The sequence below is a fragment of the Vicia villosa genome, linkage group LG3 (assembly GCF_029867415.1).
Source record: "Vicia villosa cultivar HV-30 ecotype Madison, WI linkage group LG3, Vvil1.0, whole genome shotgun sequence".
Taxonomy (NCBI): domain Eukaryota; kingdom Viridiplantae; phylum Streptophyta; class Magnoliopsida; order Fabales; family Fabaceae; genus Vicia; species Vicia villosa.
In genome coordinates this window covers 18,036,071-18,056,526 of record NC_081182.1, presented here as the reverse complement: position 1 = coordinate 18,056,526, position 20,456 = coordinate 18,036,071, and the positions used below count along the sequence as shown (strand labels likewise).

The 20,456-nt window shown below is 33.1% G+C and overlaps 4 protein-coding genes and 1 long non-coding RNA gene across 7 annotated transcripts; 2 read left to right on the top strand and 3 right to left on the bottom strand.

The window, feature by feature from the left end:
• Window positions 1–2,603: 2,603 nt before the first annotated feature.
• Window positions 2,604–3,833, bottom strand: LOC131657654 (uncharacterized). The gene has a single exon (XM_058927025.1). The coding sequence runs from the start codon at window positions 3,831–3,833 to the stop codon at window positions 2,604–2,606; it is 1,230 nt and encodes a 409-aa protein (XP_058783008.1).
• A 1,431-nt stretch (window positions 3,834–5,264) lies between these two features.
• On the top strand, window positions 5,265–6,032 carry LOC131655037 (mulatexin-like). Its single transcript, XM_058924946.1, has one exon. It carries the CDS (start codon window positions 5,292–5,294, stop codon window positions 5,880–5,882), a length of 591 nt encoding a protein of 196 aa, XP_058780929.1. The 5' UTR covers window positions 5,265–5,291; the 3' UTR covers window positions 5,883–6,032.
• A 2,097-nt stretch (window positions 6,033–8,129) lies between these two features.
• On the top strand, window positions 8,130–9,149 carry LOC131657653 (uncharacterized). The gene has a single exon (XM_058927024.1). The coding sequence runs from the start codon at window positions 8,130–8,132 to the stop codon at window positions 9,147–9,149; it is 1,020 nt and encodes a 339-aa protein (XP_058783007.1).
• Window positions 9,150–10,460: 1,311 nt separating this feature from the next.
• On the bottom strand, window positions 10,461–12,908 carry LOC131655036 (uncharacterized). Of its 3 annotated transcripts, XR_009299632.1 has the most exons (7): window positions 12,752–12,908; window positions 12,448–12,484; window positions 11,960–12,135; window positions 11,556–11,806; window positions 11,310–11,448; window positions 11,044–11,204; window positions 10,461–10,905 (listed from the first exon to the last, which is right to left on the bottom strand). It is a non-coding gene; the product is annotated as an uncharacterized LOC131655036 (long non-coding RNA). The 3 variants fall into 3 exon arrangements; XR_009299630.1 differs by having other exon boundaries at window positions 10,461–11,204; XR_009299631.1 differs by having other exon boundaries at window positions 10,461–11,204; window positions 11,315–11,448.
• Window positions 12,909–18,729: 5,821 nt separating this feature from the next.
• Window positions 18,730–20,008, bottom strand: LOC131655035 (endochitinase A2-like). Its single transcript, XM_058924945.1, has one exon. The coding sequence runs from the start codon at window positions 19,970–19,972 to the stop codon at window positions 18,881–18,883; it is 1,092 nt and encodes a 363-aa protein (XP_058780928.1). The 5' UTR covers window positions 19,973–20,008; the 3' UTR covers window positions 18,730–18,880.
• Window positions 20,009–20,456: the final 448 nt, after the last annotated feature.

The window sequence follows — 20,456 nt, the reverse complement described above, 5'->3', positions numbered from 1 at the left end:
TTGTATTTTCGGAACAGAAATCTCAAGAATTGCCAGCTTACGCAGTCGTAGGCTTGCTGAAAATCAACCTTAAAAATGAAGCATTCCTTCTTAGTTTTTTTCGCATGATCTATAATTTCATTTAGTGCCAACACCCCGTCTAGAATTTGTCGGCCTGGAACAAAAGCTGATTGGGAAGGAGAAATAATATTCTTCAGCACTTTCTTGATCCTGTTTGCCAATACCTTCGAAATGATTTTATACAGGCAACCAATCAAACATATGGGGCGATATTCATTGAGTCCCTGAGGATTCACATTTTTGGGAATCAATGCTATGAATGACGCAGTAATTGCCTTTGGAAGGGAAGCAGATTTATGAAACTCCTGCACAAAGTTATAAATATCCTCTTGTAACACACTCCAACATTCCTGTATAAACCTGAGATTAAAACCGTCAGGGCCCGGGCTTTTGTCCCCATCTGAATCCCAAACCGCCGCTCTAATCTCCTCCCTCGAAAATTCTGCTTATAAACCGGTTCTATCTGCCACTGACAGACTAGAAAAACTGTTGTTATCCAAAGCAGGCCTGTTTGCCATTGGCTCCTTGAACCTACCCTCAAACATTTTCAGAACCTCATCTCGAACCCCTACCACATCTTCAATAACAGAGTCGTCTTCAGCTTGAACAGACACAATGTTATTACGACACCTTTGGTTTTTGATCACGTGATGGAAATACTTCGAGTTTGAGTCACCATCCTTCAACCATTTTTGTCTTGACTTTTGGCGTAACAAACTCTCCTTTAGATGTAAATGTTTCCATAATGCATCCTTTGCCTCACAACATTCCTCTACTGACACATGCCTACTATTAATCGTCTTCGAAGCTTCATCAATATTCAAATCTATCCAACCAAATGTCTCTTTATTCCACAAACGCATAAGGCTTCTCATACGTTTGAACTTTTCCTTCAGCACGTACGCCCGATTACCCTCCACCTGTATGCTATTCCAAGAAACCTCTATGAAGTTTTTGAACTCTGCGTGCTCGAACCAAATGTTATTCACTCTAAAGGGTTTGGGGCCCCAATCTTTATCATTAGCTTTTAACCAAATTGGGGCATGGTCTGAAATGTCCCAATCGCCCACCTTTTGACCCACAATCTTCCAGCCATCGATTAGCTCCGCTGACAAGAGAAATCTGTCCAATCTGCTCTTTGAATTACCCTCCTTGTTCGACCATGTAAATCGTTTGCCAATAGATGGGATGTCCACCAATTCCAACGAATCTATAAATTCATTAAACTCAGTGATTTCATTCATCCTACAGCCTGAGCTTCTACCATGCCTTTCACTCCCGTCTCTAATGGAATTAAAATCTCCACCCACACACCACCATCCAGAATTGAATTTGTTCTTCAGCTCCACTAATTCAGCCCATAACCTTCTTTTTCCAGCTAAATGACAGGCAGAGTAAACATTTACAAAAAAGCATACCTGTCCTTTAAATTCAGCTCCAATCCCAACAGCTCCCTCTGTTTTAAAACTGAATAATGGTACAATGATGCCTTTCTTCCACATAATAATTAAGCCCCCTGAAGCCCCAACTGAGTCTTTTCTGGACCATTCGCAATCGTCCGACCCCCATAGACCTCGAACCAGATTATTATTCAGAGATTGGTACTTTGTTTCTTGCAGAAAAATCATATTCGCCATCCCCATACCAATCAGCTTCCTCAAACATCTTTTCTTTATGTTACTGCCACACCCTCTAATATTAAAAGACCTTATATTCATTGAGAACCTGATTTTTTCGCCAGCCTTTCCTTCAATCTTTCAGCATCATTCCTTTCCAACCCCCTTATTGCTTCCACATATAATTCTTTTCTTGCCCCCCCGAAATTCCTAATGCTGACACTTCCTTCCACACCTTTTCTGCAACATCCTGCGACGCTCCCTCCTTCCGTATCTCAACACCCCCAGATGAGATTTGGTCATTCATAGATTTGCTGCAAAGAGTAGAACCATCTGATGAATGTGATGAACTGCCTTGCATACCCTGTCCTCTAGACGACTCCCCAATATGTAAGGTTCTTGGACGAGCCAGAATTGAAAAATATGATTTTGAGATCTCAAAATTAGCCTCATGTGTCCGGTAATTGGAGATAACCGTACTCTTGCCTTTACCCAATTCCTTGTTTAGACTCTGGGCCTTTTCAGCCCTGAAATCACCATCCACACTTTGGGCCCTTTTTGTCCCCACAAATTGAGCCATAACGTTGGGCCTCTGGATCTTGGCCCAATCCGCAAGATCCCCTTCTGAACACGCCTTTTTGCACCCCAGGCCCACACTACGAATGCCACCTTTTCCCAAACCCCTAATTGCACATCAGATATTGTATTTGACTTTTTGACGTTGTTTTCCTTAAAGCGCGTTACCCACCTTTTTTCTTCTGCCAGTAGCTTCTCCCTTTCCATGGCTTTTTGAAACATCAATTCGTTCTCACGTCCAGTTTGACCCATCGTACATGCATTTAATGTTGTTTCTCTCAAGGCACGTCTCCCTGCCGCCGTACCAAAGGTTTCATCTTCAGACTCTTGGACAAAAGATAGCATATTTTCTTATGAATCTTTATTGCTCCAGCTATCAATGTCATCGTCTGAACACTCACCAGGCAAATCACTACACTTCCCTCCATGATTCAACGAAATTCGCAATGGACCATGGTTATCTTCTACCACCTTAATCCTAAAGACGTTATCATTAATGGAGATATTGTAGGTCTCGTTCAAGACCAAACAATATTTAGTTCTGATTAAAATCCTGGCTACATCGAAGCTCCTTTGCTTTATCGTATCATCGTCTGCACATATGAAGACCCCAACAGACGTTGTAATGAAGTCAAAAACTTTATCCTGCCATGCATGGCAAGGCAAGCCATAGACTCTCAACCATGTTACTCTTTCATTATCAACCTCGTTGGGTCGCCAAGGTCTGATTTCATCGAACCATTTATGGATCCAAACTGGAGCTTCTGCAATGATATCCTTCAGAATACCTTCTTCGCCTTCCTCCAGTAAACAAAAGTTTGCCCCCAATGGAGTAACCCTAACTCCAAAGTATCCTTCCTTGTTAAATCTTTCTTGCATATTAGACGTTTCTCCCGGAGTCTCCATTACTCCCACGTATGCTTTTTGGAAACGAATCAGATCTTCTTCCTTCACATTGTACTCCAAATGAGCAAATGGAATCTTCTTGCTATGTAATTGACCGTCCACCACAAGCTGTCTGCCTTGGTCCACTTTAACAGTTTGAACGTAAGACTTCCTAAGGACACCACCATGAGGTCCTGGATTATTGAGTTCTCCCATATTCCTACGCCCATTTTGAATGCTTGTTTTCACCTCACCTCTTCCCCCCATCGTCCTCCCAATCCTCCCTTGATTCTGATGGATCGCACCCCTCTCTACACCTCCCACCCTCTCTCTGTTGAACCTCGGAAGATTTGCGTGTAACTTTCTGGACTCGATAATGATGTTGTCAAGCTTAACCGCCAACACCCTCTCATCAGATACATTAAAGAACCTTGCAAAACCAAACCGTTTGCCCCGTTTATCTCTTCTGGATGGTAATATGACTTCATCAATATCCCCAAATTTTTTGAATATGTTATATAAATCCTTTGCTCCATATTTTTCAGGAAACTCTGTGATAAAGAATGTCGTAGTTGGCGCCATCCCCCTCCCTCCACCTCGACCTCCATTGGCCATATCCCACCGAGGATAACTGTTTACCCCAGACTTCCTCCTTCTTGAAACTTCTATCCATTCCGACTCACCCTTCCTTGCCATGGATCAATGGTTGAGTTCAAATCAGCTGTGATTTAGGTTTTTTGTTTAAGTTGAGGACACTCCTATTTTTCTCTCTTTTTAGAGAGAAGTCTAACCTTCTCTCTCTATATGCATAGCGTTTGTGATGTACACTGAAGCATACAGTTTGCACGAGGTGTAAGTGACATTTTAATATACCTCGAAGTAATAGACTTACGGGGAGTGTAATTTTCCTTTAAAGTTATTAAATAAGAAAAAGAAAGAAAAATAACTTGTTAGAGTTTATAATTATAGGGATATCATCTTCTCTTCATGGATGCTGGCCCTGCCTGGATTATAAAAATCTTTTTTCACGTGACCTCAACCTGCTTTATTAATTAATGTTTAGCTTTTTATGGTAAATATAATGTTTTTAAGATTGATTATATCTATGGTGCAACTTCCATCTAGAAGTAATACAGTTACTCCCATAATCTTGCAATACACCTTGAATCAATGTTAATAACACTCATGTAATTAATAACAATATCATGTGCAATTATGATTGTATTTACATGTCATCGAGTTGAATATTTCACATGTCATAAGTTATTCCTTCATCCATTTTCTCTTACACAAATTGCACAATAAAATATGTGACTATAACATAATCACAATACAGATATAACGTTAAACTTCAAAAAAAAAAATGAAAGAAATAAAAATAACATTCTAATATAACAATCAGAATAATATTATCTATTTTCTCCATCTCATATTATTTATCACAATATTTCACATAGATTAAAAAATAATAATAAATGAAAAAGAGAATAATAATTTTATAAAATTATTTTAATTAACTATGGTATCCTCAAATTAACATTAATATTAAGTGAAAAAATAATAAATAAAAGTATTTATTAAAAGATACAATTGGATGATTAAATCTAAAATTGTATTGATAATCTAAAGTGGCAAGTATTTTAGGACTTTTTTTTTTTTCTCTAAATGTAATAATTATTTTGGGGGTAAAATTTATTACAACAGACATGATCTATCCACAACCATCCCTTACAAAATACAAATATTTAACTAAATTTTACAACAGTGTTACATAAAAATATATATAAAAAAAAGCCAAATACAAATTTAAAATATTTTTAACATTTATTTTTTCAACGGACACCAAAACTCACCTCATGTTCTTTAATATTCAACAACTTATTTTATATTTTTTTTCTACCATTTCAATAATTTTTCATATTGATCCTAACACTTTTCTTTTATCTCTTTATAAGGTGTAGTTGGTATACATCTGTACGAAGTATATACACCAAACATGCATTATCTTTTTAAAATGAATAATACGTTTGTAATAAATTGATTTTTTTTTCTTTCTTTTTTAGTTTATAATATCTTTTATAAGAACTTATCTATAAATAGATAGAGGAGGAAGAGTTGGTATGTGCACTTTCACAAACAAACATTCTCTCAAAGATGAAGAGATTTGCAGTCAATGAATTCTCAGTAGTAGTAGTAGTGATACTAGTTGTGATAGGATCATCAAGATGGTGCTTGGCAGATCTAGATCCGCCGCAATGCGGAAGACAAGCCGGTGGTGCATTGTGCCGTGATCGGTTATGTTGCAGTCAATGGGGTTTTTGTGGATCAACTGATGTCTACTGCGGCGTTGGTTGCCAGAGTCAATGTACCGGACTAAGCCCTCCACCACCTTCTCCTCCACCTCCATCTCCTCCTCCACCGCCTCCTTCTCCTCCACCGCCACCACCTCCTTCACCTCCACCACCCCCTCCATGTCCTCCTCCACCACAAGAGCAATGTGGAAGACAGGCGGGTGGTGCAGTGTGTCGTGATCAATTATGTTGCAGTGCATGGGGGTTTTGTGGATCAACCCCAATCTACTGCGGTGATGGTTGCCAGAGCCAATGTACCGGAAGCAGCCCTCCCATTGCTCCTGCTCAACTACCACCTCCATTTATTCGTCCTCCTCCTCCTCCTCGTTCTTCTTCTTCTGATGTGACATACTTGGAGATGAATAAGGAGAATTTGTTAGATGCTCTAATATAAGAAGAGAACACATTTCCTCATTGGCTATGCCTAGCCTATCATCTATCAATAAAATTACTACTACTATTTGTATGTTGCTTCCTGCAACATACCTCTTGTCTTAATTACCATCATCAATAAAAGGCGTTCTCTTTAGTTTTATTTTATTTCTATCCATTATTATTTTTGTTTTTCTTGCAATATTCATTTATTATCTCTTCTCATCTAGTTTATTTTACTTTTGACTATAAATAGTTATGAAGAACAAAACAATAATAAATGCTTGTTGAATTTTGAAAATGATAAATAAACGAGAGGGTGTGTATTTAAATTGTTCCCATTTTTGTAATCAAATTATTGATTGAATTGATTTTATAAGTGAGATTAATATTATTTATTAAAAAATAATTGTTATAATTGTTGTTATTGAATTGATTAAATGAGGTTGAAAATAATTTAAATAAAATGTATAAGATAAAAAAATATTATCATAAAGATAATTGGAGTAGTGACAATTTTGATAAAAGATAAGGAACTATTTTGACATAATTAATTTTTGTGTGTAAATGGCATAAGAAATCAAAGATGACTGCTAAAGGCCCCTCAAAGTACAAACAATAAGAGCAACTTTAATAGTAGAATTGTTTTTATTGGTTTTTGTCATATTTGTGGATTCAAATTGCGACGTTACATTTACTTAATCTTTAAGTAATTTTAAGTACTTTTACTCAATGATAATAGTAAATAAGTAATATATATTTAACCTCGTTAATTTATATTATTTTATTTGTAATATAATTTAATAGTTATTTTTCAATTGAATTGGTTAAAAAATAATAATAAATAATATTAAATTTTTCACTTTTGAGATTGTTTCACGAAGTTTCATCTTTTAAATTTAAGCAACAAATATTATTACATCAGCGCACTCTAATGATTAAAAAAAAAAATAAGTAATAGAACTTAAGGATTAAAGAATCAATAAGTTCTCACTATAGAAAATGCAGACATTAAAAATTTCAGATAAAAGCAGAACAAACACAAAATAAAACAAAAAGAGAAATCTTAGAGAGCTACGAAACATTGCAACAAGCCTGCTTGACAAACACAAAAAAAAAAAACTTAAAACAAAAAATAAATTCCCCCATTAAAGAGGAATAAAGCTATATCTTAGACCTCATTGAACCTTCATAAAGATAAAGAGAGATAGCAAAGAAGAACATCAAGAACACTTCATCCAAAATAAAACATGGTCCTAGACTGTCAAATCACTATTGAATCCTTCAAAGAATATATTTTTCAAGCAAAACAAAAAAGTACATGAGTTATTGATGACACCCTATCATTGTATATATTTCGTCAAGAAATCAGAGCAAAATAAATCAAAGATGAGAAATTGTGAAGCATAAAGGCCAAAAAAATTTGCAAGCACCCACTAAATATGAAGAAATAGGAACTTGATAAAAATTGAGAGAAAACAAGCAAAAGCACAAACGTTATTGGAATAATCACGCAGGCCATCACGCGTGTCATAAAATCACACTGGCCATTGCACAACCATCGCGCGCATGATTTTATCACACATGCCATCGCACAACCATCATCGCGCGTGTAAGCATTATTTTATTTTACTAGTGTCTATACCCGTGCGAGGCACGGGTTAAAAATTGGTTAACTAAAATCCAAAAGAGGAACATGGCGCTCAGGGTTTTAAAAGGGTTGATTATTATTTTGTTATTATTTAAATATCATTTAAATATACTTGTCATATTTTCATTGAAAAATAGTAAGAATCACACCTATAAAATTGTATCTAAGTTTTGTCCATAAATAACAATTCTACAAAAACGGGAATGAGAGTCTGATTCCTTGAATCTTTTGACCCACATATATATTTTTTTAATATGAATAAAAAAAATTGACCCAACAAACATTACAATAAAAAATTAGAACCCCATAAAAAATGAAAAGCCGAAAGAATATCCAATTAAGATATTTACATGGTATTGTGGGGCTAGTGTGGTAAAGGCGATAACGGCGATTCAAAGCAATTTTTTACGGGGAGGTGGGGGAGAGAAACGGATTATTCATTGGGTGGGTCGGAAAGGCGTGACTCTTCCCATCGTGAAAGGCGGATTAGCGATAAAAAATATTGCCGAATTCAATTTGGCTCTTTTGAACAAATGGAGGTGGAGGATAGTGCAAGGCCATAAGTCATTATGGTTAGATGTGCTAAAGGCTCGGTATGGTGATTTGTGCTTGCAAATTATGTGCGATGGAGATGCTTTCAAACTCGCTTCCTCTTCTTTTTGGTGGAGAGATATTTTAAAGGTTAGTTGTATTTCCTCTAATCCTTTAGATATTGATCCCATAGTTTCGACTTGTAATTTCATTGTTGGAAATGGTTATAATACCCCCTTTTGGGAATCTTGTTGGTTGAATAATTGCTCTTTAAAGGAGACTTTTCCGGATCTTTTTTTGACTTCTTCTTTGAAAAAAGTTTCGGTAGCGGTTATGGGTGGGTGGAATAATGGTAGTTGGAATTGGGGGGATCTTGGTATTTCGATGGTGGGTAGGGACGCGGTCTTTTTAGATTCTCTTTCGGTGTTGAAGAATTTATTGGACTCTTTTGGTAGTTTAAATACTTCCAAAGATTGTGTGGTTTGGTCTTTGGATTTGGAAAAAGGATACACGGTTGCTTCTTGTTATGGTTTGTATGCTTCTAGGCGTATCCCTTATGGACCTCCGACTAAGGGTGAGGAGGCCTTTAATTTATTGTGGAAAACGGAAGTTCCGTATAAGATTAAAGCGTTTGGTTGGAGGCTCTTTTTGAATAGGTTACCTACCAAAGATTCATTGGCGCATAGAGGTTTAGCTTTCACAAATAATAATTTAAATTGTATTTTTTGTGAAGCTCATGTGGAAGAGGTGGATCATCTATTTTCTAAATGCATTGTGATTAATTTGGTTTGGAATGAAATTGCTTCGTGGGTGGGTTTTGCGGGTTGGAGGGAGGAAGATTACACCTCTTTTTTTGTGGATTGGCATTCCTTGAGTCGTGGTAAAAAGCTTAATAGCGGCAAATTGGGGGTGCTTTGGTTAGCCACAGCTTGGATTGTTTGGTTAACTAGGAATGCTTTTTGTTTTAGGGAGGAAGTGTGGAACATAAATAATATGGTTTGGAGTATCAAGTTCTTGGTTTGGAGGTGGTCTTCATATGACAATATTACATATTCCAATTGTTGTTTTTACGATTTTTACAAAGATCCTTTGTATTTTATGTCGTAAGTGTAATTGGTTGTAATATTGTTTTTGTAACCTTTGAATGGTGTGTTTTGTAATTGGGTTGGGAACCCTTTGTTCTCCTTTCAATATATCTCTTGCTTTCAAAAAAAAAGTAAAAAAAAAAAAAAATCTTAATACTATAAACACTATCATACTTAAAACACAATTATTTGTTCCGTATAAAAATATATACATAACAAAATAATTAACATTCAATTACCATTATTCTTATTATTATTGGTGTGTTATTTTATTAGTAGTTAATTGTTATTAATATCATTATTGATTTGAACATTTTCAATAAAGCGAATATTGATTAAATTTAATTATCAATATTAGTTTATTATATTTAATTATCAAAAAAAAAAAAATTATCATTATTGATTTGTTCATTTTCAATAAAATGATATCGATAAAATTTTATTATATGACCATTAAGTTAATGCTTCATTGTTTAATATTTATTTATTTTCCTTCTATTATAAAATTTTATTAAATGCACGCCATTAGTAGTCAATTATTATTATATTTTGATAATCAATTGTTATTACCGCATTGGATATTTTGTGTATCCTTCCAAGCTTCCAAAATTTTAAAAATAAAAAATAAAGTGTATTGCAAAAAAAAAAGATTTATTTAATATTTATTTATTTATAATTTAATTTTTTTCTATTAATTTTTTTCAATTATAGTGATTTTTCAATATATTTGTGTTAATTCTGAAATATTTATTATTTTATTTAAAATAATGTAGTTTATATCACAATGTTTAAAACAAAACAAAAAATTAATTATCATAATTTAATAAAATTTTACATTTTTAAAATAGCTTAGACTCTAAAATTGGGACAAATGACAAACTTGCCAAAGAACTTCTTTGACTTTATTATAATCTATGATATAATATTTTTAAATACAAATTATCACTCATTCAATACTTTTTACATGATTAAAAATATATTTATTAATTACTACATTGAAAAAATATTATAAAACTAATGTAAGCTAATAATGCAAAAAGAAAGAATAGAATAAAAATGAAGATGAAAATAAAATATTAATCAACTTTAAAACTACACCAGTTTGATCTTATATTTATATAGGTAATATCATAACAAATCCATAAAAATAAAGGTAGTTAAAACAAATAACTAACCACGTATTTAAACTAACAATAAATTATAACTAAGCTAATAAACAGAATTAGTTAATGATGTTTAACATGACTCATTAATCTCCCATATACCTTGAGAGCCAAGCAAAACATGCATGCCAAAGTGACTTCTAAAAAATGGAGGAAGTAAGTTCCCAACAATGGTTATAATTCAATGGATTAAATTGTACACTCAAGTTCAATTTTGTATTTTAGTTATAGGGCCTTTAAGCCAATGCCTACCACTGATTAACCAATAAGTACAATAATTAGCAAACATCCAACAACAACAGGTGTAAGGCTTAGTGTCTCAATGGTTATTGGATATGAAACAGATAATGAGAATAGTATAGAGATTGTTGCCACACCCAAATAACAACAATCCAACCAACGAAGACTCTGTAACGACCCAAGTTGAAAGGCCCTGCAATAAATTGCTTTTGCGCCAATATCACTCTAAAGAAGATAGGTAGTGCATATCAAACATAGAGGCCAATCACTGTTATGCTTGAACACGGTTCTAACCTCTTACAAAAGTTCTTATCAATCTTCTCAAGTAGAAGCTCATGGTATTACTCGGCCTTACGATTTAGACAATGATACAACCTGTATCAAAACCAACTCAGCAAAACTTAAGAAAAATGAAAATAAATATCTCAAAACCCAACTTATATAAACACAATTAGTTCTCGGATATAAGAAAATGAAGATACTTCAATAGTGAAAAATGTAACATAACATAACACTATCTGAATGTAGTCAGAACATATAGGCTCAAGTTCAGTAGTGGCTGGAGCTGTTCTATATCTGCCAAAGATGAGTGACCAAGATGGATGGCTGCCCATTGCAGGAATGCTCGAATGTCCTACTTACATAAGCTGCCAATAGGATTTATATTTGCTGAGCTGCAATATATAAACATGTTCAATTTAGAAACTTGGCTGTTTGATTAATTTTAGCAGAAACATTAAGGTATAAATATAGAATCTTTAAAGCTAATTATTTTTTACCTAACCTTAAGTGGGACCGAAAGGCGTATTTTGAGATCAAAAGAAGACATAGACTGTATGGTACAACTATAGAAGGAACCTTGACTTAACAACTTGCTTGCTCCTAGAAGCTGCTTAGAGATCCTCTAAAGCTTGTTACCTGCCAGTAGTCAAATGAGTTGAAGAACGAATCATAAATTAATTGTATAACCGAAAAATGTTCTTGAAATTTCATTGCATACATTTAAATATGGAAATAGAGCATACCATATCAAGATCCATCTGAGCAACCACAACCTCAACATCATTTAAAGAAAATTGGGAACCCTGGGTAACAACATCACCATTTACCACAACATTGGCACATCCATCTGTTGGGTCTTATCATAATAATCTTTTTGTTGAAATACAAAACCTGAGAATTGTATCTCTCAAAACCTTTGATAACATGCATTTCAATACTACACACTATGCCATTTGTCCAATCACCAACCAATATATCCTTCAAAGATTCCCAGCTACAACAGAAACAGAAGAACATTGTATGCACGTGAAATACAAAAAAAATATGAAAAGTGTTTTGCTAATTTGTGCATTTATAACAAAAGTTAAACAGAGCCAAATATTCAGTTTATTATAAAACCATGACAATTTTCTTAATTGTTACTTACCTTTAAGGGACTCCATTTATGTTTCCAGAGTAGCAACAAACCTAGCGCCCAAGTCATGTAACAATTATGCAGTAGTACGCAAGTCAGAAACTGACTTCATTGGTCCATCACCAAGTAAAGCTACCGCCTCTTTAACATTTGGAGTAACAATATCAGCCATGGAAAGCATATTCTCACTGCATTCAGAAACAAAGAAATTAGTGTTTCATTAAAACAATAAAACCAGCTGACAGAAATTGTTGAAAAATTATGCATAAGACTACACAATCAGAGGTTCTCGAATAGGGAATAGTATTTGAATCATGCTCTAAAGTAATAGGAAAAATAGAAGACACGATAAATCACTTATGAAGTTGAAGTATCCAATTCTCAGTGAGTTATGTTTTGGTCCTATCAATGCACAAGTTCATTATTAGTGTTATCTACACTCATGCTAATTTAAACGGAGGCACTAATAATATGAATAATCTGTTCCAAAAGAACAATACCTGTATTTCTTGTATGTTTCAAGCTATTATAGGTATCCTGCAATAAACTTCAATTAATCAGAAACATTCAGAAAAACAAACTAATTTCATGAAGATAAAATAAACTATTCAGGAAAACTAAAACCTAAAAGTGCTACTGCTTGGGCAACTTATAATTGATTTACAACAAATATACAAACCATAAAGTATGTGTATGACAGATTTAGGTATTTGAGTGGAAATTTGCAAGATCATCCTAGAATTTGTTGGTTAAATATTTAGAAATTGATATCAATAACTAATTCGAATGAAAATTGGATAATACCTCGATGTGTTGTTCGATATGGAGCGTGAGATTTCCTCCTATGAATCCATGACGTGCACACTGGTAATACAAAATTTCCAACAAATTAAAACAATAGAATTAAGTTAAAGGAGAAGAAGAGAAAACAGAAGGAAGAGAGAGAGGATGGGAGAAGAAGAGAAGACGAAACAATTCAATAATTATTAAAAAATTAAAATCAAGGTGAATCAATACAATTAATAAGTATAAAATCAAGGTGAATCAATAAAATGAAGTTGAATCAATAAAATCAAGGTGAATCAAAATTTCCTAAACAATTTTAAAGTTAAAAATTATTTTACTAACTTATATAAATCAAAAACATTGTAATTTCATAAGTAAATTTTGAATTATATATAATTAAATATAAAAATTTATTCGACAAAATCTTTCTTTTAATTTTTTTAAACTAAATAAAAAATTATAACTCATTTTTAATTATGAATCAGAATAGAAATATATAAATATATAATAATAATTATTAATTTTGTAAGTGAAATATATAAATATATAATATATAAATATATAATAATTATTATATAAATATATAAATATATAATAATTATTATAAATTAAAACACTCATTTTTTTAGTTTTTATAATTATTATATAAATATATAAATATATTTATAATTAATATATAATAATTATTATATAAATATATAAATATATAATAATTTTTATAAATATATAATAATTATTATAATTATTATATAAATATATAAATATATAAATTAAAACACTCATTTTTTAAATTTTTTTTGTAAATATATAAATATATAATAATTATTATAAATATATAAATATATAAATATATAAATAAAAAATTATAACTCATTTTGTATGTGAAATTATTTTAATTTTTTTAATTAAAATTATTTTAAATTTTAAAATATGAATCAGAATAGAAATATATAATAATTATTATTCATAACTCATAAATTATATCAAAATATATAATTATTATTATTCATTACTCATAAATTATATCAAATTTATGATATGTGAATTAATTAATATCCTAAAATTTTTAATTTTTGGGATTTTTAAATTTTTTTGTTTTTTCGGAGATGCATCTCCCAATTAATCAAAATCCCAATTTTTGGGATTTTTTTCGGAAGTGCATTTCCGAAATCTGGAAAAATTTAGAAAAAAAAAATATTTCAGAAATGCATTTCCAAAGCAGGGGTAAAGTGGGGTTTTCGCTGGAGGTGACCCCCATAGGGAGGTGGGTAAAGAAAAAACCTAATATCAATTATAGCAGTATAATTTTATAATAATATTATCAAAATGTTATTTGAACATTAAAATGGACACCTACACCTTATAATGATGAGGTTTTTGTTATGCGGTAATGACTTTGTTAATGTGAAATTTTGTCCAATTTTATGTTGCTTTGAGGACATATTTATCACACTAAAGAAAACATAAAGGATATGTTTGTTACACCAAAGAAAACATAAAGTACATGTGTGTTACAATATGGTAGACTTTAAAATGACAAGTGGAATACTGATGTAACTAAAACACGTTAACTGTAAAAACAATTTATCAGAAAATTGCCTAGAATATCATAAGATTCATCGATTAAACATAAAAAGCCATAAATTAACCAAAACAATGATAAGGCCATAACATCTTTCATTAAATCAAACACCCAAAATATATAAAATAGCGTCAAAATGTATTAAGTATTCATCCAAAATACATAATCCTAATTCAGCAAAATACATAAACACCATTCAATATACATAATCCTAATTTAGCAACATAGCATCCTAAATACATAAACACCATACAAAATACATAATCTTAATACAGCAAAATACACCAAACAACATCCTAATAGTATTTTATCCTTATGGGTAGCTTAGGTGTAGTTCTTCTTGGTCATTGAACTATTGTAGTTGGTTCTTCTTGGTGATAGCCTTGTTTGGACTCTTGGGGTTGATTGTGTTTGGGCTTGTGCAATTTTGTTTTAGGTTATTCTTGGTGTTTTCCTTGTCTAGACTCTTGTGGCTGGTTATGTTTGGGCTTGAGCAATTTAGTTTTGAGTTCTTCTTCATGATTTCCATGTTTTGACTCTTGGGATTTATTGTGTTTGGGCTTGTACAATTTGGTTTTGGTTTGTTTGTGATTGCCTTGAATGTACTCTTGGGTTGGTTGTATTTGTGGTCGTGTTGATTGGGTTGGTTGTGTTTGGGATTGTGTTGACGGTGTTGGTTGTGTTTGGCCTGTTCAAATTGTGTGTGAGGTTGTCTTGGTGCAGTTAGGCATACATGAGCATCTGTTGTGGTCAAATTTACCACAAACTGAGTATTTATTTGGCAGCGTTTTCCTACTTACAATTACTGTAACCTTTCTCTTTTCATCAACATCTTTATTTCTTCTTCTTTTTGGCCTCTCTGGTGCTCTTCTTGAAGGAGGTGGCAATATGTCGGGGTACATGGTCTTTTCCCATAAGTTTTCACCATTGATTTGATAGATGAATGGTCTATAGTAAGCTTGGTAAGTCTCCTTCATATAGAAGGGAGGACTGTAATATGATGAGTCTTCAACTCTACTTTGAATGCATGTAATTGTATGGTAGCATAGAATTCAAATAAGTATTCAACTCCTACAAGAGCACTGCATCTGGTTGAGATTAATTGTGTATTTATCTCTAGTCACATTTATGTGCCTTACTTCATAAATCATCTCACCAGATAACCTTGATAGCAAATAAAATGCAATGAGTTAGTTTCTAATAATAAAATGCAATGGTTTAGTTGATAATAATAAATGAAATAAAGTAGAATTATGAGTTAATTAAATGGAACGGGTATTGAATTACCTAGCCATAAAGAACATTGAGGTTTCTTGTTGTCTTTCAAGCACTTTTCAATTCTTGGAAGTACAGAACAACTATAATCTCCGGTCTTGATTCTATTAGTTTCTCATCTATCCATGAGGTACCCTCTTATCTCCTCTAACATTGTTACAATTGGCTTTTGTCATGGTCCAAATATTACACTATTAAATGTTTCTAACATATTATTCACCAACACATCACATTTAGTATTATACTTGAACATAGACTTTCTTCAAAATCTAGGAGAATCTTCAACAAGTATTTGTAGGCCACCTCACTTACTTCAACGTCCTTTAACAACTTTCCAGCAAACCTCTTTCTGAAGTTGTTGTACAAGTGTCTTACACATAATCTATGGTCAACTATAAGTAACACCTTTTTCATTGCAGGTAATAGCCCCTGGACATAGAAATAAAGTTAAATATAAAGTTCATGCTAGTGGCTCAAAAAATGATAAAGAGAAAAATACCTTTTGCTAATATGATATGAAAGTGAATTGTTTGAAACTCCGGGACCTTAAATCTTGAACTAGAATATCAAGGAACCTAGCCCGTGAGTCTTTAGTCTCAATTTCAACCACAACCAATGCAATGGTCATCATTTGATCATTAGGTTCTCTACCTACTACTGCAAGAATCTGCCCTCCATAACGACCCTTGAGAAAACATTCATCAAGTCCAATAATTGGTCTACTTACTTAAAAACTTCTCTTACAACTATCAAGGCACATATAAAGTTGCTGAAAACTTAACAATAATGGTCTAGTAACATAGTCTTCATGTTGTTGTTCATTTTCCCCAGGTTGTTGTTTAGTTGGTTGGACTTTTAACTTAATTGTGTTGTTTGGATTTGATCTCAGTAACTCATGTGTGTTGTCATACAATCTAAGATATTGATGCTTGAATGACCCTTCAATAAAATTAAGTGATGCCTTCCGTGCCCTATAAGTTTTCATCCTACTCATGCCAGTATTGTATTCCTCGTGCACTTTCTCACATATTGCAGTAAGTTTTACAATTGGATTAACTCTAACCGTTGAGTAAAACCTCTTCCCAAGTCACTTAGTGTTAAACATCCTAAAATGAAACTACATATTGCATGTGTGATTGTCATTTAATTTTATCAGTTGCCATGTGTCCTCACTTAGCAATTTGGAACATAATGAAGCTCATCTATACCCTTCCTTTCAATACATTCTAACCTTTCTCTTATCATTCTTTACAAAGCGTAAATATCTACCATTATAAACAACATAATTTGTAATTGCTTCTTTGAACTCCTCTCTTATTGAGAACATAATATCCAATTCTAATTTATAGTCAAAAGACTTCTTAGGCATTATAAATGATGGGTATTTTACCTTTGTACCCTTATCAGAATAATCATCATTCATATCCTCACCAGTTTCTATATCTTCAAAATTATAATCTAAAACTGACAAACTGTATCTATCATTTTACCTTTATTCCTTTCCACAAATCCAAAATCAAGTGTATCTTCCTCACTTGATGGTTCTTTATCTACATAAATTCCTTCATCCATCCTTTCTTTTTTGGGTCTTCCTTTTTTCTTCTTGGAACTTCATTTTGCCTTCTTTTTCTTTAGTCTACCATCCTTCCTTTTTTTTGTCTTTATGTGTTTCATCCACTTCTAATTCATCCCTAGGTTAATCACTTTAGCCAACAACAAACCCTCATACTCCTACAAACACCCCGTCAATTCCATCATTTAATACCTCATCATTTGAGTCGTCAAATTGGCACCCTAATGCATTGTCATCACTTTGTTCATTATGGTCAGTTTGGGTTTTTGTTAATATTTAGGCATCTTGGACAGTTTTGGCATTTTGTTCAAGTATCTCAAGAAGGGACTCAATTTGTTGTTCAGTTGGTTGGATTTCATTTGGTTGGATTTCAACTACTTCTATTACATCAGGTTGGGAAATAGGGTGGACTATGTATAAATATACCTTCCATTAGTCTTGGGCTAATTTAAAATTTCTATTGCACCATTATTTTCTAGCGACTTTAATGTACCAGCAAAATCGTACCACATCTCAAGTACCCCCGAATACCCCATTTCTTTAACAACAACTAAAATTTCAAAATAACTCCATCTATCAACATCACACTTCCAATTTGAAACTTCCATCACATACAATCTGAACACTTGCCTTCAATTCCTAAAATGAGAACCATAAAATTAGGGAAAACAAAACATACCTCAATTGTTCGAGTCCTTCGCTGGTTTGTTATTCTTCGTTATTCAATCGTTTGAATCCTAAATATATATATGTGAATCCTTCTTCTCCCTTATTTGTTCATACTTGCATACCGATCCTCCTTCGTTCCTAAGTTCCTTTCCTTCCTTATGCGGTTGTCCTTGTTTAGGATTTTATGCGTCCTTACTCACCACTTCTCAGTTTGGGATGTTGGTATTTCTGCAAAAGGTTTATTATTACTAATTTAATATAAAATTCCATGTCATCAGAGTTACTTACACCTCCCTCGCGTTAATGCCGCATATTCATTTTTTAAACAAAATTTTAAAAAAAAGGTTAATGGCGCACATGTTTGGTAACTTAAAGGACCATGTTGTTACGAAAAAAATTTAAAGGACCAATCTATTACAATAAAATAACTTAAAGAATTCTTGGTGTAACTAAACCAAACAAATTTTATTGAAATATAACTTTACACTAACAAGTTCTTACTTGTTTATCAAGTAAGATACCAAAAACAATAAATTATATTTAAACGATAATTGTATCTTTGAAAGGTTCACAAGTAACTCTGGTACTTTTCTACTGTTGACTGACTGAAGGTCTAATTTTTTTCTGGATTATTCTTGATGCTCTTCCTAGTGACCTTTCTTTCCCTTCATGATAAGGTTCCTAGTTGGTGGAGAATTTATTTATTGTTTTGATTTTTGTGTTTGTTGGACTTGTTAGTGCATTTTGTTGTTCTTTGGGATTTCTCTTCTTGTTTTATTTTATGTTTTATTGTTCATAATATTTTTAATTATTTATCCTAAAAAGGAAAATAGACTAGATGAGAAGAGATATTAAATAAATAAGTAGAAAAAACAAAGACAACAAAGGATAGAAATAGAAGGAAAATGAAGAGAGTAACTTTTATTGATGATAGTAATTAAGACAAATGTGATAATACAAACGTACTACACCCAAATAACACTAAGGAAAACGATCCACATTATTAATAAATGTGTAAAGAAAGAGATGTACTTGAAAACATGATAAGCTAGGTGGAGCCAATGAGGGATTGTGTTTTGGAAGTCATACATGAAACTTCATCTCCATGACTAACTCCATAATCAACTCCAAGTATGTCACAATATCTTCCAAAAAATAGAATCCGACAATACTCAGGTACAGTGATGTACCCAAGTCCGCATTCGTCATAACTTTGTTGGGCATGAGTCACCACAAACGTCGTCATCCCATATCCTGGAAACCTCCCTAGCGAAAGATCAAGACTAGAAGGGGTCCATATAATGGCCATAACATCGTGGCTAGATGGTAAATATTGGCCATACAATGGCAGAGGAGGTGTCATCCAAAACCATATAGCGGTCTTGAATGATATAACAGCCTCACTGGCTACAAGATCTGGATTATTCAGCAAATCAACACCGATTTCTTTTCCACACTTTCCGTATATTTCATTCCCACGTATCTGGAAAGGACCTCTACCGTAGTAGTCCTTTCCAGAAGCACATGGGAATTCAGAGCTTGATTCACAATAGTTCTTGCTGGGATTCTTTTGCCTCACAAAACAATATCCCCATTCGACTGGGTATGTCTCGTCGTCTAGATCAACATCAGCAATTGTTTCAAATGAAGTTTGACCAAAGAAAGCAGCAATCTCTCTTTTTTTACTATCTTCCCTATATCCTTCATTGCCGAACTTGGGGAAAGAGATGGCAGCTTCAATAAAAGCTTCATATGTGTAAAATCCTCTTCCTTCACATCTATTATCGTCTCGATTCTTGAGCATCTCGTTGAAATCTTTTCTAGAGATGAGATACTCTTCTGGAAGAGGAGGACGAGGAGGAGGTGGTGGAGGAGAAGGAGAAGGTGGAGGAGGAGATGGAGGTAGAGGAGGTGGAGAAGGGCTGGTTCCGGGACATTGACTCTGGCAACCATCGCCGCAGTAGATTGGGGTTGATCCACAAAAACCCCATGCACTGCAACATAACTGATTAGGACACAATGCACCACCAGCTTGTGTTCCGCATTGCGCTTTATCCGCTAAGCACCATCTTGATGATCCTATCACAACTAGTATCACTACTACTAATGCTGACAATTGATTGATTGCCAATCTCTTCATATTTGTGAAACTGCATATACAAACTCCCTCCTCTCAATCTTATAAATACAGACTGATGGAGTAATACTATATTATAATAAGGTGAGGTCATGTAAGAAAAGATTTTCAAAATCCCAACAGCAGCTAGTGCCCATGCTGAGATAAAGACATATATGTATAGTTTATTATCATGCATGCATCGTGATAATAATAATAATACTATTATAAAATAATACTGTTATTATTGATATTGTCCATTTGGTTCCGAAGATTTGCGTGATTTATCCTGTTTATTAAATATTAATTTGTTTCCTGTTTAAACAAAAATATTTTGTTTTATGTAACTATTCGCCCCATAAAACATGTATGCATTTTGAATACTTGAACCTCCGGAATGACTTGCTCCTCGTGCTTCTCGTGTTTTTTGATTATATATTTTTTATCTGTTTAACATTTTTTTTAATTTAATTTATTTGTTTCAGTTTTAAAATATTAACGTGACTCG

Coding starts and splice junctions, on each gene's coding strand:
- LOC131657653 (XM_058927024.1), top strand. CDS start 8,130: ATGTGCGATGGAGATGCTTTCAAACTCGCTTCCTCTTCTTTTTGGTGG.
- LOC131655035 (XM_058924945.1), bottom strand. CDS start 19,972: ATGAAGAGATTGGCAATCAATCAATTGTCAGCATTAGTAGTAGTGATA.
- LOC131655037 (XM_058924946.1), top strand. CDS start 5,292: ATGAAGAGATTTGCAGTCAATGAATTCTCAGTAGTAGTAGTAGTGATA.
- LOC131657654 (XM_058927025.1), bottom strand. CDS start 3,833: ATGGCAAGGAAGGGTGAGTCGGAATGGATAGAAGTTTCAAGAAGGAGG.